The sequence below is a fragment of the Mastacembelus armatus genome, chromosome 19, assembly GCF_900324485.2.
Source record: "Mastacembelus armatus chromosome 19, fMasArm1.2, whole genome shotgun sequence".
In the NCBI taxonomy this organism is placed as follows: Eukaryota; Metazoa; Chordata; class Actinopteri; order Synbranchiformes; family Mastacembelidae; genus Mastacembelus; species Mastacembelus armatus.
In genome coordinates, this window is record NC_046651.1 from 9098384 (window position 1) to 9125261 (window position 26878).

General features: G+C 44.4%; 1 protein-coding gene across 2 annotated transcripts in view; it reads right to left on the reverse strand.

Moving 5' to 3' along the window:
• raraa (retinoic acid receptor, alpha a) overlaps positions 1–26878 on the reverse strand; it is a 122872-nt gene that overhangs the window by 2530 nt on the left and 93464 nt on the right. For both annotated transcript variants that reach the window (XM_026315945.2, XM_033325761.1), the window contains 6 exons: positions 11452–11600; positions 5946–6087; positions 1180–1340; positions 886–1062; positions 563–767; positions 139–297 (listed from right to left, as the gene is read on the reverse strand). In XM_026315945.2, coding sequence (XP_026171730.1) covers positions 139–297; positions 563–767; positions 886–1062; positions 1180–1340; positions 5946–6087; positions 11452–11600 — 993 coding nt within the window. The remainder of the gene's footprint in view (positions 1–138; positions 298–562; positions 768–885; positions 1063–1179; positions 1341–5945; positions 6088–11451; positions 11601–26878) is intronic.

The following is a 26878-nucleotide window of genomic DNA, read 5'->3' on the forward strand; positions in this document are numbered from 1 at the left end:
GTACTCACAAAATACATGTTAGGAATTAACTTGATAAAGCTAGAGAAAATATAGATCTTAATACAGAAAACAGTACTTTACCAATGTTTCACCCAACTGATGAACTTTCTTTAATTCTTTCTAGTGTGGACTTTATACCTTTAGCACTGATGCTTCTCAGATCGGTGATTTTCATCAGCATCTTAGGGAACATGTGGGGTTTGTGAGGCCTCCTCTTCCTCACATAAATCTTCAGAGCCTCCAGTAGGGGCTCCTGCAGGATGTCCACCTTTTCTGCTTCTTCCAGGTCCTGACGATCTGTTGGAGAAGAGAAACACAAAAGGTTCACAACAAACAGGTCAGTGCCCTCCTACTGTCATCATCTCAGTTAGCCTGTAGGTGGTGCTCAGTGAAAGTGCACAGCAAAGTCATGTTGCTGCTGTTTCACCCACTTACAGTGCTAACAGTAAGTGGTAGTATACAGGTCATAATGCTTTTTAAAACTGTAAACAAAAAACTATGCATTTGATCAGTTTTGACTTTTTTGGGGGTTTCGAAGTATTTTTTAGACAACTTGTTGTACCTCCACACAGCAAACAGATGGCGCTGAGCAGCCCCGTCTCAGCATCATCCATCTCCAGAGGAAGCAGCTGGTTGGCGAAGGCAAAAACGAGGTCGGTAAGCGGACCAAAGCCGGCATTGTGCATCTGGGTTCGGTTTAGCGTGAGTCCATCTGAGAAAGTCATGGTGTCTTGCTCCGGTGTGTAGCGTGTACAGATCCGCAGTATCTGTTGGCAGGGACAAAATGGTTTGCTAAGTGTTTAACATGGAAAGCTGTGAGAAATGTCAACCTCCTCTGGATAATGGGCAAAAAAAAAAAAAAAAAAGCTGGACCATCGGACTTACCAGGATGTCCAGACATGCGGCTTTGAGCAGAGTGATCTGGTCGGCGATGGTAAGTGTTGTAAAGCCGGGTAGCTGCTTTGCAAACTCCACTGTCTTGATGATGCACTTGGTGGAGAGTTCACTGAACTTGTCCCACAGGTCTACATCCAAGGATACACGCCGTTCTGAGCTGTTAGTCTGTGGGGTGGGGAACAAGTACGGAAAATTATAGATATTTACAGATCAGTTGCAGGTGACTATAATGTAGAGTAACAAAGTACACAAGACACAGATTATCAGTGTCGTCCGACTGACCGTAGTGTATTTGCCCAGCTGGCAGAGAGAAGGGAAAGTATCCTGGTGTGCTTTGCGAACCCTTTCAATCATCTGCTCTGTATCGGGACTCAGCACGTAGCTCTCTGTACACTCCTGCTTCTTTTCATCCTTTTTCTTCTTGTTTCGGTCGTTCCTCACCGCTACAGGGAGACAAGGAGAAGAACAGAGACATTGGTGTGTTTTGTGTGTGACGTTTGAACTGTCATCTGACATAATAGTTGCTCTTCAGCTCGCAACCAGGTTCTGGTACGTCCTATATTAACACCACCTGACCCCACCTCAAGGTAAACTGAGATGACGATCAAAGGTGAAGTCATCAGCAGCAAACGGCAGCAGCCACCGCAGCATCACTTCTCTTATCCAATGCTATAAGATAAATGTGGTGAGACGTCTCCACCGAAAAGAGGCAATGGTAATAGAGGAGGGGGTGGGGGGACCTTGAAATAATCCAGTGTCATTTACCTCTGGGCAATCTGACAGAATAGTGTGTTCACCATCAAATGACATAAAAAAAAAAAAAAATAGGCAGTGTGTTTAGCATTGCAATCCCATTACAGGCTTGATCCATTTCTCTGAGTCCATCCACACTGGGGTGCAGTTTAGCTATGACTGGGTTGTGTATGTGTGTGCTGAAGGTGGGGGTTGGGTTGGGTGAGATGGGGTGCCAGTTGATAAATGGTGGTGGGGGATGGAGCTATCCATAAGGCTGACAAATTGCCACAGCTTTCATTAGAGGTCCCGACTAATCTAATAACATAATATGACAAATATCCTGCCTCTAATGGTTTTAAAAGGGCTCGGCTGCTGAGCCCATACCGGGAAAAACCTTCCAGCTTTCTCTCTTTCTTTAACACATTTCTATCCCTCTCTTGGTTATACAACAAATTCTTATGTCTTCCTCTCAGGCTATCCGTCCTTTCCAAAATTGTATTTTTTTTTTTTTTTTTTAAACCATGCCCTTTTTCCTAAACTCATTTCTAGGAGTTCTCCTATCTCCACCTCCCCTTGTGAATTTCCCTTGCCACTGACCTAAGATCAGATTTTCCTTGTCTTAATCCTAACCTCGACCACTAAGGACGAGAGCTCTTGAGCAGAGGGGAGATCAGTGTCTCTGACAGAGGGGCCTGGCCGGGGGCCAGAGAGGGATGTGCTGCTTTACGCTGCTGCTCATTCATCAGCCCACAGACAGGCCTCACTGGCTGGGAGTACATGAAGGAGGAACCAGGGGGCTGGAAGTCTAATGCTGCTTTATATTACCTATAAACACTGGTCACCTCAACAACTAATGAATAAGACCTCGTTGTGCAGATAGACTATGGTGATGCATTATTCACCAATGTTGTATTGGTAGGTTAATGTCACCAAAACAGATGTGAATATCTTTGAAAAGTGCTAAGGAAAAGTAAAATATTGCATATTATTCAGATTTATAAAATGTCAATGCAAAGCAGGCCACCTGCATAACAGCCTGGTATGCCACCGCACATATATGGGCCAGCCCTGCTTAAGGTGCCGATTTGGAATCTATATCCTCTCTGCTATGGAGGGGGAGGGAGGAGGGCTGCAACACAGTCTTTGTACAATTAATTCACAAATAAAAGTGGGGCATCCCTAGTGCCCGGACATTACGCGCACTGACAAATTGGCAGCACAATCATAAGCCGCACAACACAATTTAATGAAGTCATTAAAGAACTATTAGGCACGACTGGCGATCTGTCATGGCGAATTGCCACATGCAATAACTTGGAGGGACGGGCTGTAGTGGGGGAGCTCAAATGAGAGAAATACTGCCTTTGGTTTTGTTTTGTTTTTTCTTTTTTTTTTTATTGCGTGACTGCGTGAATGCAAATGTGCATTTTGATGTTTGTGTATGTGCTGACTACGAGCAATGCATCTTTCAAAATGCATTATGAGAATATGACTGCTAATGGGGAAACTTGCATCCTGGATTGTTTGTGGTTACATGTTCATTGCATAAAAATGATTTACACCAGCCTGTGTGCGACGTGTACAGAATACTCTGACAGAGCTCACACACACACACACATACACACACACACACACACACACACACACACACACACACACACACACACACACACACAGCCATCACGCCGTCATTTGTTCTCATAGCTGATTCTATCTGCAGAGTGCAGTTAATAGATAATTTCTGTTAGTGCCTTGGTGTGTATGTTTTTGTGTGTGTGTGTGTACAAGTCAGTGAGAGGTGGGCAGACAGGGATAATTCGTGTGAGGAAAATTAAAGCGCTGGCAGCTCGTCCATCACACAGATTAAATTCAATGGAAAGATAAAAATGTCAATGTTCCCCCTGCTCCTGCTGCTCGCAGCGCAGAGCCACTGTCGACAGTGATGAAACTTTCTCCCTCTCTCTGTCCTCCAGCCCCTCTCATGCCTCCCCCCTCCTCCCCCCTCTGCACTCTCAACTCTTGATTTTCATTCTCACTCATACTGGGTTCAGTACTGTTCCCTCTCACAGCCTTCATCTTTCTCTACTAGCCTGCCTTTCTGGCTGATGTTATCCTCCCCTTGCGCTGTTCTCCATCATTCTTTGCTTCATCTTATTTTACTTTTATTACTTTTTCTATCGCTGGATAACACCTTCCTTGAGGAACATGTGGGCGATAGCTTTGAGAGCTTGACAATAAAATGGGGAGGGAATGATAAAGGGAGGGAGGTACTGAAGGATGGCGGCTGCTCTGAACACAGGTATAAACACACTGTGGAGGATTGTGTAGTCCCTGATGCAGAAAAAAAACTTAAAGGAGACGTGTCAGCAGTGGGAGTAAACCTAATATAGAAGTGTGCTTTAAATATGGCTTCATATATGCATAGTCTATCTGCTGCTTCTCATTTTTCTTCTCCCCACTACTAAACTGTACATAAATAAGCCAATATTTTCTAACATTTTTCATGCTTTTGCTATCAAAATGTCTGTAAATGTTTTATAGATTGAAACTTTCCTGATTTATTGTATGCTATCCTTTATTAAGCCATAAGTCTTCTTTCACTACGTGCTGTCAGGTTGATATTAATGTGCTACTAGGCTTACAGGCATTTCCCTTGTAACCCTCCACTTGATCTCAAACTCTCCCTCCCTCCTCCTGACGCCATCTTGCTTGGCATTGCCACCTGGCACCAGGCCTGGCACCGTCGTCTGGAGCTGTCTGCCGGCGGACACAAGGTCACCCAGGCGTTCCCCCCTGCAGCTAGCAGGGGGTCCACCTTCTGTGTGTGTGTGTGTGACATACAGTGCATGGTGTTTAAGTGGAGCTGTCTGAGTGCATTACTGTTAAAGGGTTTTTATTCATGCCAGTTTGTGTTTGTCACCTTGTTTGTGCATAATTTGTGTGTGTGTATGAAAGTATACACAAGCATGCCTTTTTATGTGTGTGGGTCCTTGTGTTTGTATGTGAGAGAAGCTGAGAGACTCCCTGCTGGCCACAGATGGCCAGCCTCTCCTTTCACGCCAACCTAGACCAGTTTCACTGGCCAAAGTCACCGCTGAGGACAAGAAACAAGTAATCTGCACACTATGCACAAAATGACGTTGAAAAAAAAAAAAAAAAAAAAAGACATTGCTCTTACACTAAATCCATTCAGAGCCATTTTAAGCTGTTTTCTCTGGTGTAGTGCTACTTCTTCACCAGTAGATGGCTCTCCAACTCCAGTCTATTTCTTTATTGTGTGCTGTGTGTGCGTGTGTAAAACAGCAGGCTGCAGTGATCCTTCTAACCATGATTAATGGCCCCATTCAAAGGTAAGGAGCTCAGAGGATAACTTCTTTTACTGTAAGCCACAGTGCAGTGGCACAGGGAGCACTCCTTGCACTCGCTATTCCAGAAAGATGAGGTAAATAGCGCTGGGAAGACAGGAGGCAGAGAGGGATGGTGCAGCGAAGGCTGTATGCATGTGTGTTTAAAGAGGTGTGAGCCTGTGAGAGCAGGAGAGGTCCTACACTTGGAGTCTGCATATGCCTTTTTTTTTTTTTAATATGTGCCGCTGCTTGAGTATTTATTGCAACAAATGTGTCACACAACACATTCTGGTAATCTGTAAAATGAGAGCGAGCGTGTGTATGTGCAGCAGCGTGTGTGATGTGATTTGGCTGGGGTATAAAACCATGCTGACCATTGAGTTCTCTGTGGTCACACCTCTACTGATTACTTCAAGTCTGACCACTTGCATGTGTGTGTGAGTGGCAGCGTGAGTGTGAGTGTGTGTGTTCATACAGCCCCCAGGGTGCAATGATGGGAGCAGACGTCTGCTCTTTCACTCTCGGCAGGTGAGAACATATTCATCACAGAGGCCTGCCAAGCCTGGCGACACCCTGACTGTTACTGCCAGCCTGCATCATGACCACCCTTTGTCTCGCCTTTACAGTGGAGATCCTCTTTAAGCTAAAACCTCAAAGAACATGATGACCTACTGTTTTTGATCTGACTGGGCTGGGATATTAAGTACAGTCATGAATTAATGACAAAATAAGTGCAGAAATTCTTTGAATCACCACCCCAGTTGACGTGCGTATGCATCACTAGTGAATGCTTATGCAATGTTAGTAGGGGAACTAATGTTAACAAATGCTGCGGCTTAAGGCTCCCTGCAGCGGTACCAATCGTGCAAACCCCTCTGGGATTAAACAACTATGTTGAGATCAGTGCTCAGATCTAAGAGCCCTGCAGGAGCAGGGTATTCTGGGTAATGCGGCTTTTATACTCACACTCCTTGGACATCCCGACTTCCAGGCACTTCTGCAGCCGACAGTACTGGCAGCGGTTGCGGGTGACTTTGTTGATGATGCAGTTCTTCTCCCGGTGACAAGTGTACACCATGTTTTTCTGGATGCTTCTCCGAAAGAAGCCCTGTATGACAGAGAGACGAGGGGATGAGGAGAGAGGGCAGGTGTTGGCAGAAGGATGGGCGACCGAAGAGAAACAAAAATAGCATTGTCTTGGAAAACAGAGCGGCAAATAGCTAAATTACTTTGTAAATATAATTGTTCTGTTTGCTGTTGTTTGTCCGCCTAGCATCTGTCAACATCAATGTTTTTATTATGTGCTTTTGTTGCCTTCTGCAAATATCTTGCCTATGTTTACAGTGTCATCTTTCATCCAGTTCCCAACCAAAAAAAAAAAGAAAAAACATAAGAACTTCCAAAGTTAAAATGTGTTGATTTAAGAGAGGTCATGTGAAATGGTCATATGCAGCTGCAATTAAAAAGGCAATCAAGGCTTGAATCATTGATGTAATATGGACAGAGACTAACAGTCAACTCAGCTGCTCTCTCATGAGGTCATTCACCTGCTCAGTGAGGGCCACAACACAAAAATGCTACTGGGGATGTTCCAGACCTAAAGGCTTTGGGGGCAGAGCCAAACATGACCAATTTGAGATCCAGGTCAAGTGCACATTAAAAGAGAGAGAGAGAGAGAGAGAGACATAGGCTGGAAGTGTTGCGTAAGAATCAAAAAGGAATCCCTCATTTCCTGCATTTCCCTTCTCAGTCTAACTGGATCAAAGCAAATCAGAGAATGCATTTAAAAAAAACGTGTCCAAGCCTACGAGGCCAAACTGTAATGAGCTCATTTTTGGTCACTGGGCTGAGATGAAAGAAAACTTTGGCTTGATTGCACGACAGCACGACAAAGCAAAAAGCGTCTCCCAGATTAAACCCACTTCCATCAGTAATAATTTAACTCCTCTCCCTATGAACAATAAGACTAGCAGTAACTGGCAAAAATAAGCTCAGAATATTGGGTCATAAAACAACAGCAAAAAGATTAAGATGAGCTGTTGATTTTGTAAACACAAAATAACACGGGGATTTTAGATAAAGTAAGATGAAAGAAAAAACTGGGCACTGAAATCTGGTTTCTGTGACATTCTGATTTCAACTAACGTCAATGGAAAAATTGAGCTTTGGATCCAAGAAACGCCGCAAAAACACTGCCCATGAGTTACAGAGTCAACTTGTAACCGATTGGAAATCCATGCCTCATGACTTGGATTCTTCCCCCAGTAAAATCAATGTTAACCTCCGTGTCCTTAATGTTTAAACATCCCTGGAGCGTTAAAAGGATAAAAAGAGGTTAATGCAAATTGGCCACAATGGAGTGAGAAAAACAGGATTCAGGACAAAGGTAATGCAGGTCAGTGTCAGAACTGATGCAACGCAGTGGGACAGGGGTTATGTTTTGGTGGTTAGGCCGGCTTGAGAGCGAGGGAGGTGGGGTGGAGTGGTAGCTGCCAGGGAGCCCCATCCCATACCAAGGGATTAGCTTTGCTAGCTGACAGATGGCTGGTGGACCTAAGCCTGCAATTTGTCCTTCCCGGATCACCAGTCTCTTCTCGCATCACTCGCCCTCCACCACAGTGGGAGTGTTTCAGGCTTCTGTTGAACTATGAACAGAAAGGATGCAGACTTTGTTTGAGCAAGGCCCTACGAGAATGAGCAATAGTGACGATTACACATGATAGACTGAGAAGAACTGAATCATTTCTCCATGAACAAACAAAAAAGCGCAGAGAATGACGCCTGTAATTTGATGGTAATTCTAGCTGCTGATGCTGAGGAGTAAGTCTGTGGTCTTTGTGTGTGCCAGGGGATTGACCCACTCCCTCCAAACACCGTGAGGCTCAGGTGCAGTGCATCGCCTCCTGATTGGCTGCTGCTGCTGGCTATTAGGCTAGTCAATTTTCCCTGGCCCCCCTGCTCCTTCTTTTAGGAGTCATTGCTTCCTGCGACCCTTAAGCCTCTTTTTGTATCGCTGCTTAATCCGCCCGGCCAACGAGGTCCCTCAGCAAATCGGTAAACCACCCTGCAGTGTTCAGAGGAGATGAGAGCCACAAGAAGAGGGAGCAGGAGGGAGGGATGAAAAGTGTAACAACACAAACGTGACTGCATGCATCATCTGCTCCTGGATTTACAGCCATCTACCTGGTGTGAAGGGGGAGTGTAGGGCGGGGGTCACAGGGAAGCACAGGTTCCTCCCTTATGTGACCTTGACACTACACCTGGATTATAAGTGCATTCAAAGGCACTTACTGCATGCATGTTTGTATACCCATGTGCCTCTGCCACTACTCAGCTGTCGCTACAGACCACGCATTTGTATAGATGGATGCTTGGTAAGAGGACCAGAAAATCAGAGCAAATAGGGGCATTCCTGAAAGAAACAGCAATTGGGGATTTTAAAAATACAGTTGTTTCCTTCCTGTTGCAGCGGATGGCAGTAAGGGAGATCACCTGCTGTGTGCTGCAATGCCTCCAAGACAAAAATATAAACATGAGTGGGCGGGCATGCATATTTAATGTTTAAGTGTTAATATCTGCAGGGAGGAAGAAGTGCAATGCCGGTGAGTATGTGCGGGCGGTAGAACTTAAACAACAAACGAATGAGCTGTCTCAGAGAAGCGGAGCTCAACATCCCCCTCCTGTTTCCTCAGTTCACTGCAGCCCCCAGGAAATCCCTTTGTAGTTTGGCACACTGCAGCAAAGCCGACGCTGCTAACCCTCAACGTACCCCAGTCTCAGATGAGGCAATCATATACATTCCCAAGCAGTAGTGTTGAATTATTAAATATGCTTTGCCAAGTCATCTCATCTGAAGTCACAGACAAGGAGAAGATATCCTGAATTCTTCGGTGTCTGCTGGCTGATGAATTCAAACATAACCTGCTGTATAGCTTCAATGTACAATAGCCTCAAAAAGCTAATTACAGTGTCATATCTGACAGTTGCAGTGCTGTCAAAGAGAACAACACCCTGATCACTAAGGAGAAACAGCTAATTACTCAAGTTTATGGCATGTCTATTGTTCACTTGTCCTTCTGCTTTTACCTCCCATTAGCAAGTGGCAGACTGCTGTGTGTATAAAATGTTTTGAAAATGTGATTCGACTAGAAAAGAGCTTTGTGATGAAAACAAATGAAAAATGAAAATTCACTTTGAGTTGCAACTTTACAAGACTGATGACTGACACAAAGCTGTTCAGATCTTTATAAGCAAACAGATTCTTCTCCTGGTTGTTATTTCTAACCAAACAATCAGTAAAGATTAGTAATAATTTGAATGGATAATATTTTTTATTATCTATATTTATGAATATTTATACATTTAAATTTCAGCGACATGTTAAAAAAAAAAAGAAAGGAAAAAAAAGGTTAATCCAACAAAACTCAACAGCAGCTTGCTATAATGCATGCAACCACTTAAAACTACACAGCCGCTGGCTCTACTTTAGGTGACATGAGGTGTGTTTAACACTGACAGTAACCACAGAGCAGACACAAGCACTGTGATTTAGCCTTATTATTTTACTTACTACCCATTTAATTAGGTGATATTAGACGACGGGGTGCAGTTCTGGATTTACACCTTTTCAGATCAAAGTTAGTGCTTTTGAATACATGACACTTTAACATCCTTACATCCTCACAAGCTTAACACCTACACTCAGCAGGCAGTTTATTAGGCACACCTCATCTAATTCCTTTCTATCCGTCTCTCACACACTTGTGCTTAATCTCGCCCTCTCTGTTTTAAGTATATACAGTAAACACACACACACGCACGCACTCGCACACACAGCCGTTCTTTTCTGGTTGCCCCCCCCCAATCTTCTTTCTGGCTGTGCAGTATAGATATGATTAGCCTTGCAACTCCAACTTCAGTTTAAGCATCATTTTAAAGAAATACATTTTCAGAAATTTTCTATATTTAGAAAAATCTACTCTAAACATCAACAGAACCAATGAAGCGGCACAGGCAGCTGCAGTGTGGTTGCCTCTGTAAAGCAGCACGGTGGTCAGCTTTTATTTACTTTGCTAGCTTTTTATAAGCTGCATTTGGAAAGTGGGTTAAGTTCCATGCAGCACTCAGAGGCTTTGTGTTAAAGGGTAATGTGTTTGTATGTACGTGGGAGCCAGACTTATAGTTTTTCCTGCGCTCTCCTCCCTTCACACATTCTTTACTCATGTCTGATTTCACCCTGTTCTCTGGTGCGTCTCTCTGTTGGTGTCACTGAGTTCAGCTGTGGCTCCTGTGCCCCGTCCGCCCCAATCTCCATCCCCACTTCTTTCTCTCACTCTTTTGTTTTTAGCTCTTCTGCTCTCTCATTCCCACTATCTGACTCCCTGAAGTCTCTGCCATCTTTGTAGCCTCTTTATCTGCATTTCTACATTCCCGCTGGGTTTCCACTCCTTCCTTTCACTCTCATATTTTTTTTTATTGCCACTGCCTCCTGCCTTCTTCAGCATGGCTCCTATTCCTGCACATATGGAAACACATGCCACACTATTGGCTTCATAGTCAATAAGTCAAAGGGTCTAGCGGGCACCTGTCACCATCACAGCCAACCCTGTGTGTTTTCATCCAACTGCTCCCTGCTTCCTCTTGCTACATGCAGAGCTGCTGTCATGACCAAACCTCACACAGAGGATTTACATGCTTGTGTTTGGTTAAGACTCAGCAACTGTGCAAATTCTGTAAAATTTTATAAACACATGATGGTTCGTGAAATGTTGACATAGGAGAGATATAAGGATTGCACCTGGCAGTAAGATTACATTAGATTCCACAGATTCCACCCGCCCACCAACCCCCACCCCGATCATCTCTATCCTCCTCTGAGCTTACACAACTCTGGCTCCAAGCCTTGGGAACAGTGAGATAAAGAGGTCTGTGTGCTCACACTACCAGGAGAACATGTATGCATTCACACAGCAACTATCAACTGACAGCACCTGTAACACGGCTGAATTGATAACAGACCGCCAAATGTGGACACGTCAGCAAAGCAGCACCTTAAAAACAACTTAAGAAGGGAGGAAAAAAAACTGCACGAATGACAAATTTCACATACGGCACATGATAAGAGGCAGGTCCACCATATTATGTTATCGTGTTTTACAACGTGAGCAGATAATGTTGAAAGAGGCCATTTTAACCTGTCCAGGTCATACTGATGATTAGGAAATACTATAAAGCATCTGATAATGTTAGTGAATGATTCTCCACAAAAACAACTTCAATCCAGCAACACATTTCAGCATTAAACACTGAAAAACGCACAAGAATGTTAAATATTCCAAATGATGTACCACCTGAACTAAGGCAGTGTAGGTATGTGTGTGTGTTTTATTCCTAGTGCACATCACATGAAGGTTATAAGATTGACAAACATCTTGCTTGCTTGGCAGATTCAGAGGAAGGCCGGGAATCTCACCTTGCAGCCCTCGCAGGCGCTGACACCATAGTGGTACCCTGAGGACTTGTCCTGGCATACAAAGCAGGGCTTGTAGACTCTGGGCGGAGGGGGAGGCGAGGGTGGGCTTGGCACTATCTCCTCTGAGCTGGTACTCTGGGTCTCTATTGCTGCGGAGGGGAAAAAAGAGCGACAAGAGGGGTTAGAGAACACTATCTGATGAAGCAGTGACAGACATGCAGCATTAATCAGTATCAGTGGGATAAACACACAACCTCATGTGTATACACACACACACGCACGCAGACGCGCGCACACACACACACACACACACACCCTCACAGAGATCTTCAACAACCCAGCCTGGATACACTGATCACCAGCTGACACAAATCACCAGAAGGGGAACTAACTCTTGATCAGGCATTTTCTCCACCACAGAAAAGACTGCAAACATATTCAAAGAATAAACACTTTCTTACACACACACACACACACACACACATCATCAAAGCACCAATGAAACCAGCCAGTATTTACTGTTGAAATTACAGCTTGTGTGGTGCAGCAGGGAGCAAGGTTTTCTCCTCTGGGCCTGATGTTGAGATTTTATTTATTTTTAAGTTGTGTATTGTTTATACGAATGAGTGCCTTAAAATATTAAAGGATAAATCTTACACTGCACCAATCAAGAGCAACAAATACGGCAAACAAAGCTAAGCATAATTCTCTCTGCTTCTGGCAAGGCAAAATAGGTCTTTGTAACTTGTTTACCTCTAAACCAAATGTGCACACCTCCCTCACTCAGTCCAATTCAACACAAACCCTGGGAACACAAAGAGCCAGAATACAGTTTCCAGTCTTCATCCCTTCTAAGCTCCCTTATTTTATGTGCTTACCCCTGACAAACAAAGTGGCCTTGGATTATCGGGAAATAACTTGATGTTGCCTTCATGTAATATGGATAACTGTGACCTCAATATGCTGTGTGTTACAAAACTCAGCTCTTTAATCAAATATAAAAAAACTCCCATTAACAACACAAACCTGCACACCTGTGGCCTATAGCTGAAAAAATGAACTACAAAACCCCTAATGCCTTTATGTCCCCTTCTACTTATAACCTGTGTTATAGTGATGCTAATAAAATGCCTGAGTTTCTGTATCCATATCAAAAAATAAATAAATAATAAAATCACTTATCCTAATCCTTGGTGCTCAAAACATAATTGTGTCAGCACTCGAAAGCATGTGCTTACTGTGATCACTATTGTTTTGGTCCTGGTATTATCAGCTCAGCAGAGAAGGGGTTGGGGAGGCTGACAGGCAGCTCAGTGCTTGGGTGTAAATAAGCCATTTATATTTAACATAGTGGGCCAGTTCTACAGGACTGTAATACAGCTGAGAACACACTCCACATGAAGAGACCGCAGACAACTACTACACTCCTGTCTGGTCCTGACACACGACCCTAATCGCACTGTATACTGGCAAATATAAAGCAGGGATAAAGGTTTGCTCCATCCCTTTCTCTTGCTCGTACACAAAACCCCCACTTTCTTGTCCTTTTATAGCGTCCGTCTACAGATCTCGCCTTGCCAGTCTCCATTTGCACAGAGCAGATGGTGCAGTGGAAGCTGATATTCAGAAGAATCAAAATAAACCAACCCCATGCCCAGATATGCTCATGACGTCCTGGAAAAATGAACGGAGGAGCTTTGCGCACCAAAATCTAGGCTCCCTGAAAGCCTGTCTGTTATCTCAACCATCAGGAAAACACACAGCATATCCAAGTGAGTTTCAGGTGACAGGGACAGTAAAGCTAAACAGCAATAAAGCTCACATTACAACACCTAACTGTGACAACCAATCAGGCCCAGGGTATTTCATTTATGAGGCCCAGATACCACATGCCACTTTAACACCAGCTAAAACCTTTTAAGTGTTTGGTGTAAAAGGGACAATATGGGGTAAAGGGTGAAAGTGATTTGGTTTGAATTCTTAAGGAAAACAGAACGTGACGGGAAACTTGTAATGACATGGACCTTAGCCTGGCGTGATGCACACATTCCCACCTGAAGGTTTCTTGGACAGGACATTTTGGCAAAAATAAAAAATTAGAAATATATATGTCACTAAAGGTACAAGGGGGGGAAAGACTTATTTTTTTGTTGACAGTATGGAAATGAAGTGAAGAAATCACTGAGGTTAAAAAAAAAAAAAAAAAAAAAAAGATGTAGGAGAGAAAACTATGATGTGCTTGAGCAATGAACAAAAATATAAACCAGATGAAGTTATAAAACTGGTACACACACAGGGAGTCAAAGCAAGGCATGAATTTTCTCATGTTCCTCCCCTTTTCAGCTATATTATGCTCACACACACACACACACACACACACACACATACACACACTCCTGTCTAGATTTAAGCTAAAGCCTTGACAACAAAGGTTTTAGTAGTTTCAGATGCGATGACGGGAAGGGAATGACAGATTTTAGAGAATGTGTGGACAGTTTACATGCTCTTAAATGAGGATTAAACTACATAGTAAAGAGGGTTATGTACTTTATACGACAGTAAGAAGACACAACCTTGTTTCATGCAGTAGAAGAAAAAGGTGAGGTGATGTTTGCAGTGGATTCAGTCACAAAGTGAACTGGGAGTGAGAACAGGGACAGACTGTGAGGAGGGAGAGTCCATTCTTTGCCATTTTAATAATATCCTTATGAGACATCCTTGCTCAGGCAGCAACCACACTCATGTCAAACAAATTAAACTTAAATAGAGCGGCCCTTACATAACACAGCATATTTTCCAATTAGCCAAAAAAAAAAAAAAGAAAAAAAAAACATTCACAGTTTTCTGTGTTCTTCTCCCTCTCTTGATGTGGACTGATTGCAGCCCTGTATTATTAGTGTGACCACAGAGCTATTCATCCAAATTAAGGCTGCCTTCATTAGAAACGCATAGACAAACAGATGTGCCACCCACACACATACACATAAACATAAAAATTGCATCCATGCCCACATTTACACAGGCTAAGGGCTTTCCTAGAGTCATTAAAAAGCCTCATTGCTCTGACACACAAACACACACAGAATGCACAGCCTTAATGAGAGCACCCAGAAAATCTGGGACACAAGGACAAGAGTCTGTGAGGGGGCTGGCGACTGTAATTAAATACAATGGCTGGCTTATGGAGCTCTGTCAAGCTGAGGCATGGAGAAAAACAATGGCAGGCCTGTGGACAGAGAAGCAGAGAGGCTGAGCAGAGAGGACGGAGCTACTTAGCCCTTCAGCAGCCCTCACCCAGGCATTATTCAACACCAGCCTCTATCCAAACCCCGATCTACACCAACCAATGCACAAGCCTGCCTATTGTGTGCTCCCCGAAATCATAAACGCACAAACACTGGAAGAACTGACTCACACTCGCCTGGAGAGCTTGCCTCGATGTCCTTGCAACATGTTCGGACTGGAAATTTGTGTGTCTGGCAAGGTTTGCAGGCCGGAGCCCCTCCAGAGCCTGTGAAGTCACCACGGTAACTAATACTTGACCTACAGCTAGAATATCAATCCTTTTGCCAAGAGAGAACTAGCATGAGAAGACAATAACACACAGCTTTGTTCAGGGATACAAGCAACAAATCCGCAACCGTGAAAATAATATTTAAACGGAAAAAATGAAGTTACTGATAAGGAATTTATTGTACTTTGGTGAGGAGGGGAAACATGAACCACATGGACTGTATTGCTGCTGCGATTGTCGTTAACCAGACACAAGGATGGATTCAAGTCTGCAGCCTGGCATGTTGTCAGACCAGTCCCAGATGCGGGAATAAACAGCCCAGGATGTCAGGTGTTACCAGCAAAAACAAACCAGATACAGCGCTGCAATGAAAAAGCAGAAGTCCATTTAAAGGATGTTGAGCCTGTGTAATATCTGACTACTCACTACAGCTGAAAACCAGTGTCTCAGCTAATTTAGGAGCATTTAATGTAACGTACGCATTAAACTCATTGTAAAACTTTCTCTAATTCAGAATTTTCTCTTTAACCATAACAATATGTGAGTTAATATGTTGTGAATAAACAACATATTAGTCTAATAAAACCAATTCTGGATGACCAATACGTCACAGCCCCTATATTCAATTTACCAAAATCTCTCCTTTAATATTCACATTCACAGACAAGTATCATAAACACTCCGTATGTGTGTGTGTGCGTGTGTGTGTGTGTGTGCGTTCAGCCCCCAGATATCTTAATAGCTTAATGTAGCGTGCTGTTCTTGAACTCAGAGCCAAAGCAGCGGTGATTTAATTACACTCAAGTGTGAGTGGTCTGTAATGCCGCTCTTCAGACTCACTTTGCATACATCATGAGCCACAAGTGCACTTAGAGAGAAGCTGAGCCCGCGCAGCCACATCCTCCATAAACAATTACAGCACAACTAGACTTAAATGGACAAATACACACAAGACTGAAATGAAATTTATTCTGATGATGAACTAGCCTGAGCTCTAATACTGACATAAGATAGCCTGGCTAACATCAGCACTTCAAAGGCATCAAGACCAAAAGACCACAGACCAAAGACAGACAGACAGACACACACACACACACACACACACACACACACACACAAAGTCCCACAAGCTATCATCAAGCCTCCAGACTCTAGACTGTCTCATACCAGTGCCGCTGAGCAGTTCTTGGGGTTCAGCTCTAGGTTAGTCCTCTGAGATTTGATTACCTTCTTCCCCACTGGTTACTGAGCCCAGCTGTGAAGCATATTAATGAGATTTCATCATCATTAGAGGGAAGCTAACTACATTAGCAGGCTGGCTGGTTGGCTGCCTGGCTGGATTGTGGTAAAGAGAGCTGGGGAAAATGAAGGCGGCGGGGAGCAGGAGAGCGAGGCCTCTGACAGGGTCTTACACTTTGTCGAATCCTACACAATCACGGGCCATTGTGTGATTCCATTAGGTTATCTGGACACACACACACACACGTGTTAGAAGCATGGAAGAACATATAGAGGTCAATTTGTCTTTCCATGCAGTGAGTGCACAGGAGGAGAGACATCAGACAGACCACCATGCCACAGGCAGCTGCAGTAATGTTTGCTTTGAAGCCTGCTTAAAATAATGAAGTGGGATGGCCCATGGAAGAGCCCCGGGGATAGAGAAGGCCATGCAAATTCCCATGAGCTGTACGTCAATGCATCATGCATGTCCATAAAAAATGACTGGAAGCAAGATACGAGCTTTTATGTGCAGTGAGTTTGCTGAGAAAACCATCACTCTTGCACAGGGCTTGACTTTCACTAAATATTCAGACTTTATTCCTGGTTTCCATTTCGGGAATGTGGGTAAGCAGCAGGGAAAATGATACACACAGACACAGACACAGACACACACACGCACACGGGAATGCTTTGTCAGCACTCTTCAATTACTGAAGAGGGAAATGGGACTATTTCCTTGCTTACAGGGAAATCCTGTCATTCTCTAACAAACCATCATAACAGCTCTCTGCTGAAAATGGATGGGGCTGAGCCTTCACGCTGATTACTGACAACAGAGCCAAGCACCCCATCTCAACATGAGCTGCGGTGAGGACGGGTGCGCACGATCACGCGCTAACGGGCACGTACGGGGCGACAGCTGTAAGGAGAGTGACAGCGGGGTGTGTTTGTGTTCAAACACAGTTATTGGACAGGAGAGAGGGAAGAATCTGCTGGCACGACAAACAGAAGTAAGGGGAGGACACACGCACGCACGCACGCACGCACACACACACACACACACACACACACACACACACAGAAGGACAGCCAGTGGAGGTTAACATGGGGCAAGAGAACAGACAGCGAGCTTCATGCCTTTCATACTGCCTAACTGAATCCAGCCTTCCCAACCCGACCTCCCATTTAGTCCTACCTGTCTCCTTTACTGACATTCTTCTCTTCCTACTGTTGTCAACAGCTTACAAGTCACAGGAAGTTCCTCTTTTACACTTCCTTATCCTAATCAGATGTGACTTCCATAACCTAAGGCAGTATTTTAATTTCTACTTACCACATACAAAAAAATAAGGGTATGAAATTATATATCAACTTAAAAGAACTAGTTAGTTTCCTAACAATATCGCAAGAAGGGAATAAAAATGAAATCAAGGTCTGGCAAGAGATATAGTTTTTAAAATATATTTTTTTAATTCCTACATCTGAAACAAAGACACTCCTAGTGAAAAGGAAGGACTGGGCATGGATCAAAATGAAAGTTCAATAAGTTCAAGATAATTTTCTTTTTTCACTTTCATTTAAGAGAATATGTTGTGGTCTATGTTTCAGAAAAATGAGAGCCCTGTGTTTTGCAGCTGTAGCAGATATCCAAATTTTGCAGAGAGAGCAAAAATTGATGTGACAGCTTGAGTTCTTGAGAATGCACAGCGTGTTTGAAGGCTACTCTTTCTCCAAGACCAAATTTTGATGGATAGAGCTCCAAATTAGAGCCAAATAACTCTCCATTCTCGAGTGTTACGACAAGAAAAACACACACGCACACACATCCATGCATGACGCGTGATAGATGAGGGTCCAAGCGGAGGCCGAAGGGCAAGGCGTTGCAGAGTAAGGAGTCTTTCATGCTTGTTACGACCATCCCTCTTCAACACCAGGAAATGGTGGTGTTTGTCTTGGGCCCGAAGTAGAGAAATAAGCAATCTGTGCTCAGTAAGGTTAATTTATGGCACCTTTACATCTGGGTGAGGTGGAGTGACTTAGGTAGTTGTTTGTAAGGGTATGTGTGAATATATCACACTTATTACACACATTATTTTTTCTGTTTGAGCACATACAGATGCTTTTGCGTACTTTAGTGCATGTTGTGCGATCTGTTGTGTGTGTGTGTGTGTGTGTGTGCCTCCGTGTGTGTCCATCTACATGGTCTTGTCTAGGACAGGCCTGGTTTTTATCAGCCCGGCAGCCCCCACCGTGTTCCCTAGCCCTTCTCCAGAGGCCCAAGATAACTTCCCTCTCCATGCTGCCAGGGCTCTGAAATAACAACACACCAGGTTTTCCTATCACTGCTGCCCTGGCAAATGGAGACGGAACTGAGAACATGTGTGGACAAACTAGAGCATGGGGGAGGGACAGCAAGGCATAGAGCAGATGGCAAAGGTGAGGCCTAGTGGGCTGGACTCTTAGCAGCAAATTCATTTTAACAGCAGTAGCTGGTCTGTGGTGGTGCAACATGCTAGCCTTTGGTACAGTTCAGAGAGTATGAGTTGAGAATACACCAACCAGCTAAACCGCAAATAAATTGCATAAATGCTATGAGCATTCTGCAGTTTATAGATCTAATTGAGCAAAAATAACAAAAACACAAAAAGCATCCAAAATGCCCCTTCATGGAGAGAACCACAAGTGTAACAGTGTAACTCTACCCAGCAGCTGTCCGTGCCTGCTGACTGACAGTGGGACTATGTGAGCTGGCACTCGCCCCGGGGTGCCTTGAGATATCTGGCATGAGCTGATGGCGTGGGACACGGTGGCGGGAACAAGGAGGGAGGGAAAAGGCAGCCCCTGTCAGCCAGAAGATGCCAGGACGCAAACAGGCACGGTGGTGTGCGTCAGCAGCCTGTAACGTGTTATACTGGGTCACTGGCACGAACGCTCCAAAACATGGTAACCGCTGAATGAGCGTGCACGAGAACGTGAAAACACACAAGTGTAGGTCTTCACTGAGGATTCATAACAGTTGTTACATGGCAGGTTTATTAAGATGGTCTGATGAGCTGTGGTGGCAATAAATTTGTGACATGTTACAAATGTCCTTCTGTATGTATACACAAGGGACAGCCCAAAAGCTTCATCACTCAAGGGCTAAAGACAGACAGTTTAACTAAAAGGGAGATGGAAGCCTGTGATTAGTGAGTCTAATCCACATGATGAATGCAGGCGGTGGTTGGCCACAGTTGATCTGCCATTGAACGTGAATTTATGTTTCTGAGCTGATCACATGCAGACAGCAGCTGTGTACCAGTCAGCTGAGTGACATGCCTGTCCCTGCACTAAGAGACAGGGGGAGTGCGAAAGAAGAGCAAGAAGAGACAGGGCAAAAGAGAAACGGGGCCAATAAAAAGAGAGAGGAGGAGGAGGAGAGGGCATCTGAGGAGAAGGAGGAGCAGAGCTGAATGTCAGGACTACGGGAGGACTGTGACACACAAGACAAACACTTCTAACACAGGCCGCAAATGAGAGCTGTGCTTGCCGGCATGTTTGCTTCTAGGCACACTGTTAAGAGTGAGAGAGGGACAAGCCGTAATTGTAGCGTAGCCTCCCTTTGTCAACTCTCTCAAAGTGAATTAATACACCCTTCCCGGAATGACTTGCAGCTGTGGTACCTCATGACACATAATTCAAGATCAAGGTCATCTCAGATCACAACACAAACACACACACACACACACACACACAAGTGAAACCACATCCTTTTTCAAGCCAGTTTTTAATATTACCACTCTGGCTGTGAAAATGGCTTCATGAAACATTAAGCCTCTATTTTACAGAGTCCCTGCAATGGTTAATTATAGAATTGTGTGTGTGAGTGGATGGCGGCATGTGCGATTTCTTTTCCTCCTGTGATAGAAAACTGCACTCAAGCATACTAGGAGCCAGGAGGGTGCCAAAGCAATAGTAAACCTGGGCCTACCCAATCCAGAAACTCACTGTGTGGTCTAACAAAAGCCTCGGAGGTTAACATTTTAGTCATCTGGCCGATGCTCTTTTCCAGAGCCACTTTCAATGAGCGCTACAGAAAAATAAGCTTCAGTTCCCTCCTGTTCCTGTAAAACTCAAGGTCATCACAAGCAACTACGAATGAAGACCCAGAGGCCTGAAAATATTCCAATCACAGGTAAGGAAATGCTAGAAAATGACATCCATACACATTAACTAGGCTCTATTCATGTGTACTGGGCTGAGTGCCACACACAGTGCTTCTCAGTGTTTGAAGGCCAAAGGACCTTTATGAATGCTTTTGCTTGAGTGTTTGCTCTTCACTCACTCTAACAGAGAGGTTATCAGCCCATTGATACCTGCTAATCCAGTGTGACTGGCAGTATTCATGACCCTCAGTTCTTAAGCGCATATTTAACAGTGCAGGAAGCAGGTCATACATATGGAGGGCGCAAAGAGTTATTTGCATTAGAGGGCTCAAGTGGACTTGGGAAGTCCAGGAGGAGGTGGTAAGAAAAAAAAAAAAGAGAACAAGAGATCAAGAGAAGCAGGAGAAAGAAGAGGCTCATGAGGATCTGGGGAGGAGAAGAGAGGATCACCGGGGACGGGCTTTGTCATGTTAAACTGCCTCTCTCGACTCATGTTCTTTCCCCTCCTCTCCCTGCCTGTGAATAACACAATTGTCAATCACAGGGGAATAGATTATGAGGGTATGATCTCCTTAACGTCAGAGAGGAGCGTGATAGTGAGACGGACAGGTCACCAGCGCACACGACTCGGGCGGACGAGCGTGCATGTTCGGCGATGCTAAATAACATGCTTCCTCACCACGGCGCTTCTCTTAAAATCCAGAAACCCATTTGGGTTGGACACTTTTTGTGCTCATCAACATGAGTTAGAGCAAATAGTTAAACTCGCTTGAAATGTACCTCCACCTTAAAGCCTGGGGAGGCTCACATGCATTCCTTTACTGTACACCAAAGCATGCCATTATCCTGTTAACTAGTCTGTTAAAGAGATCAGTGATGCCGGGACTCGGGGGCTACTAGGTCAAAACAGGGGTTAAAATGGTCTAAAGACTCTTAGGAGACTGGCGACATATTTAGAATAGCCAGACACATAGAACACCAGCTATCTGCACATGGACGAGACAGAAACCAACATACCCATCATACATGCACCCACATTATTCTACAAATAATGAAAGTGCTGTGTGAACTACTTGGCAGCACATTGGACCTTAAAAAAATAAAGAAATAAATAAAGTGAGGGTAAAGTAAGGTGGAGTGGAAGCTTTGAACACATTAGCCTCTACACTGTACAGCCCAGCCGCTGCTCTCCTGCTCATGTCCCCCTAATGATGACTGATGACACAGCTGTCTGATGTGTAGTGTCAGGGGGCTCCTTAGTAGAAGATTTGGGCAGTTCGGCAGGAGAACAGGTGGGTGTGGAGAGGCAGACACATTTTTCTTTAATGTCATTGCTAATGCAAAATAAATAAATAAATAAATAAGATAAAATGCGACGCATGTGTTGATAACACCAGGAGGTTAATTTAGCTTCATGCTTAGAAAAAAAATGGCTGATGCGAGCAGGCAGAATCACCAAGGGAGCGCAGTGGGATGCTACTAGAATTTAATGAAGGACATGTTTAGCTTGCTCGGATATGGCTTGTGCTTTTCCATTCTCTTTGTGTGCATGTGTGTGTGTGTGTGTATGTTGTCTGTGGTTCTACACTAATTTCCTGCATGGATCCCTGACCTTTCAGTGTAGCCTGGGGGTAGCCATTTGATCATGACACACACATACACACCAACATACACCATTTCCTGTAATATGGCTGCCCACCAGTTAGTGAACTGGTTTTACTGAGACAATGTTGATCTTTCCCAACTGTGTCAGGAAAAAAAAAATATATAAATACATTTTTTATTATAAATTAGTTGTGTATACAAATGGTTGGCTTGTTCATAGAAACAGCACCTTCAGAGAAATACTGGCAGATTTAAAAACATTTCTTATATTAATTTACTCATGGTTGCCATTTATCACTATGTTTTTTTTTGTTTTTTTTTTTACTTTGAAATTTCAGTTTGTCTTAGTTTTATTTTCTGCCACTGATTTAAAGTTTTAATGAAAATGTTTTGTTTGCAAATGTAAAAGTCTACAACTTCACCAAAGTAGATCATTATAGATAAGGACCACTTAGACAAAGATATGACTGCTCCATCTGTAATTGCACATGTGTGGAAACACGCAGTGAAAAAACACAATTATGTATGTTTGCATGCATGTACAGGACCATGCTTGTTGCGTGTGCCAACATCAGCAAGCATGCCTGTCAAAAACAGCGTGTGGAAGTAACTTGAGCTGAGCCCTCAGGTGAGCCTGGTGTTAATGCTCCCACTTCTCCCTCCTGTCCTCTTTCCCTCTGGGGCCCAGTTAACCCCAGCTGGCCTCTGCCGACTGCTCCGTCTCTCCGCTGTGTGACCCGGGCCTCATTACGACCCTCGGGGGTGACTGGGTGCAGTTTATTGCGACCCAGTTCTACTGCAAGTAAGAACGTGCATCTCTCCCAGTTAACTCCGTCCATTAAACTAAGTGGGGCCCATCAATTATTCAATACTTTCCAATGTATAATTCAAAGGATAGGGGAGGGGGGGCTGTCATGAATAACGACACACACAGGTGAGGAAAGAGTACAGTACTCTCAATTCAAAGTTGATTGTAATATTACACACGGGTGAGCTGAGTTGCTCAGTGAGATGAGACGGAGGTTGGTATGGCACAATAATACATATGTCAATCTGTGATAAATAAGTAAACAGCTGGGTGTTAAAAACTAAACAAAAAAGAGTGGATGACTAATTATATTAAAGATGAAGAAGAAAAGGAGGGAGAGTTACAGGAAGTGGGCTGCTGCAGGAATAATGAAAAGAAACTGATAAAGAGAGACATACAGGAGGAGAGTCATGTTATGGTAAGTAAAATAACAGAAGGCAACAGATATTTAAAATGAGAAAATTATGTGATGTAGACAGAAAAGATGGACAAATAAAAATGAGTTTGTTCTGTTGTATAGTATATCTTGGATTGCCAATCAAACCGAAGTGAAAGACTTATCTGAATCAGAGCAGAGATGAGAGAGAAAATTAAGGTAGTGAGAAAAGGCAGTCTCACGTTGCAACCCCCGTCCTCACTGTGTAGGCGTTGGTCCTGGGGGAGCCACCGATGTTAATACAGTTATTAAGCCTCTCCACTGAAGCCTGCTCCACCTCCACAACCCTCAGCATCAAGGAGCTCTCTGCCTGCCAGGCAGCGGGCAACTCCACAATGAGATCAAACAGTCTCAAGTAGGCCGGCTGAGGGAATCCAGTGGTGAAGCTTCCCGCTGAGCAGCGAGGGCAGGTGGGTATGTCAAGCCGAAGGCGCAACCCAGCAAGTTTTGGTGTAGGGGGGTTGGACGGAGTAGGCTTGCCCTCCCTCCTCCAACTCAGCTGACCAAGATTCCCATGCACCGCTTTCTGGTTTTCCGGGATTAGCAAGCATATGTACGAGAGCAGATTTATTCTGCCGATACCGTCGGCATCTGTCTAACATCAGAGATTGATCAGAAGCGGGTGGAGTGGAAGATGAGGCTGGGTGGCCAGGTTTAGGAGCAGTATTTAAGGCTAGACTATCATGTGCAGCTGGGGAAACCTTCTCTCCGTGCAGGAGGGAACCTAACTGGTCACCGTTGCTGCAGGTGCGTGTGTCTAATCGCTGCATAACATCCAATCCATAATTCATACTGTCGCAGGAAGATTAGTGTTGCCACTCTTGCCTGTAGCCAGAAGGAGCAAAATTGGGCAGCCATGCAGATAGCACGCAAGCTGCTAGGTAAAAGCACTGGCTGGCCTCATGTAAGCTGCCATCCATCTGCCCTGCACTGTTTAACATCTCTATCACTGAAACACTTCAGTGTGGAGCAAGCTAGAAACTGATGAGTCTGATAGGAGAAATGGGTTATGCCAGTGTGACGTTAAGACCATCTGAACAAAAAACTGCTGAAAACCATGAGATCACAAGTAGTTTTTTTTTTGTTTCATTGTGATACTTGATGGAATTTAAAGAAAGAAAAAGAGTGAGGAATGGCTAAAGAGATGGGAGAGATAAAGACAAATGCTGTAACGTGCTAAATAGGACAGGGATATAGGTCATTCTGTACCAGACTCAATTTGCCAACGCTGGCCTGTTGGCAGCCACTGGATGCAGGCCAAGCCTCCATCAGTCGCACTAGAACACTAATAATATCAGTCACCCAGCCAAGCCTCTCCCTCCTTCTCTGTGTCTGTTGTCTCCTTTCACTTATTTCCTCGTTCTTTTCATCCACATTCACTCCGCACTGTTTTTGTTTTGTTCAAAAGGAGAAAAGGGCAAAAATCCAAAGGCTAAAAATGACATTAAACCCCCTGAAAGGCTCCACAGAGATTATTGTTGCAAAATGCCAGCTCTCCTGGAGCCCCCCCCGACCCCCCCCTTCCTCTCCCGTTGCCCGACATCGCTCTCTCCTCTTCCCTCCCTCTCGTTTTCTTTCAGCTGAGAGGTGCTGACAGCCCAGACACAATAATCCAGTTGCTTTGTGGAACTGCCACAGTGGCAGCAGCACTGTGCAAAGGTTTCCCACGTATGGCGCAAGGGCAAAGCAGGGTGTCACGTCGTGGCGGTGGCACAGAACAGTTACAAGCAAAGGGGCTGATCACTGGTTTCTATGCGGCGCCACGCTGTGCCGCTTGACAACTCTGGTTCAAACTGTTGTCGCCTTTTCCATTAGTCAGCTCCACAGGCTGGAGCGCAAACGAAGAGGAAGGGAAAGCTTTGCTGTCAGTGGGCTCCACTATTTCAGATTTTTTTTTTTTTTTTTCCCTACAAAGCACAGTGGAAGCTTCTGCTTTAACCACACTGCTATCAGTTGGAGCACATAACAGCAAATGGTAAAACATTTAGACAATAATTTGAAGACTGTTAGACTTTGGTCAAAACACAGCAAATCCCCAGTAAAACTGCCAAATACTGGCTATATAAATCATTTTGACCGCTGTATCATATCCTTCAGCAGAACAAATGTCTCTTCATCCTCTTTTTCCTACCCACCCTTCGTCTTTTTAGCCGACTATAAAAAGCTTTCCTCAGGTTACTGTTAAAAATCCCATGGAATAACAGAATGTGCTCTCTCCGCTCTAACTGCTGCATGGCTGCATATTTCCCCATCAGCCCACCCCCTTCCACAGTCTGAAGGAACATCCGGGCTGGCAGGCGTTTAGAAAAAAGGAAGAGACATTTATGCGTCTAGTCTGATCCAGAGGGGAGGATCCATCCTGCGTTCCTTTATCTCAGTTTCTCTCCCAGTGCATTGTCTCTGGGTGTAACTTATTCTGAAACAAACACCAACTTCACCCTACCAGCTTCGAGCAGTAAAGAAGGGTTGTCACATATTTAGTTTTCGGAGAACAATGAGTGGTCCTCGGGATCTGACACGACCACTTGTGCAGCTATCTCGCCCTCTCAGCCGAGGTACTTCATTAACAATGGCCAAGATAAGACATTACAGGTCACGGCAAAGGTCAGACAATGTTTCTCTCTGACACGAAGAGCCTGCTTAATTTCCGAGGGTGTATTCATAACAAACAGGATCCAGTTTTTTTCTCTCTTTTCATTCACCTCTCTTAACCTCCACATGTTCAGAGCTGCTCAGCTACAGGGCATCTCTCAGTTCACACAAAGCTAATATCACAAACAGGGTTACAGGGAACAAATGACCTGTAACCCGAGCCAGTCTTCCTCCTTCGGTCCAATGTGCTGTCTTATGCATCACTATCCAGTGCTAAACCTTTCCTCTCCAGCACCTCCGCTGCACTGTTGGCAGTCTGTTTCATCCCGGTCCCAGGTGGGCCTTCAAGAGTCAAATGTCATAGACTGGGCTAGAGCCAGACACGTAATGAATATGAAATGATTCAGAGGGGCTGTGGGAAAGAGAAGATGGTGTGCAGACAAACCAAGCTCTCCTGTCACTAAGTGGTACCAGACTGAGCTGAGCTGAGCTGAGCTTGAGCTGAGCTGAGCTGAGCGGGGCTGGGCCAGGATGACATGAGAGAAAGCCACAGAGCAGAGGATATACGATATGGATATCTAAAGTTACTTTAGAAAAACTTCTGAAAGCTTCCATAAATCAAGACACACAGAAAGGGCTTGTCCTCCCACAAACTTGCCCTGTTTGCACCCTGGAGGCCTGTTAAAGACGCAAACACCAGGTAGTATGAAAGCGAGGCAAATAAGGACTCCAGTTATAAAACGCAATGAGATCATGTGAAACACCGAGACATCTCTTCTATCTTTGGAGATCTATCTGCTATCGTGTTAAAAACACTGTTGTAGCTGAGGGGGTCTTTGTCTGTATATACAAAAAAAAGAGCTCCCTCTTGTTTTTCTGCATGAAATGCTAACATCAGCTGGGAGTGAGCGTCCTTTCTTGCTCCTCAGTTAACAACATCGACCGAGATGGCAACCGCTATGTTATTTTTTGCCCAGACAGCAGGAGAATTGCCAGAGTCTTGTATTTTTAGCAGACTAACCTCTACCCTATTTTCTTGGCTGTCCCACTCTCCAAACAGGAGGGCATTCCATTGTGGTGTGTGCACAGTATGTGTGTGAACTACT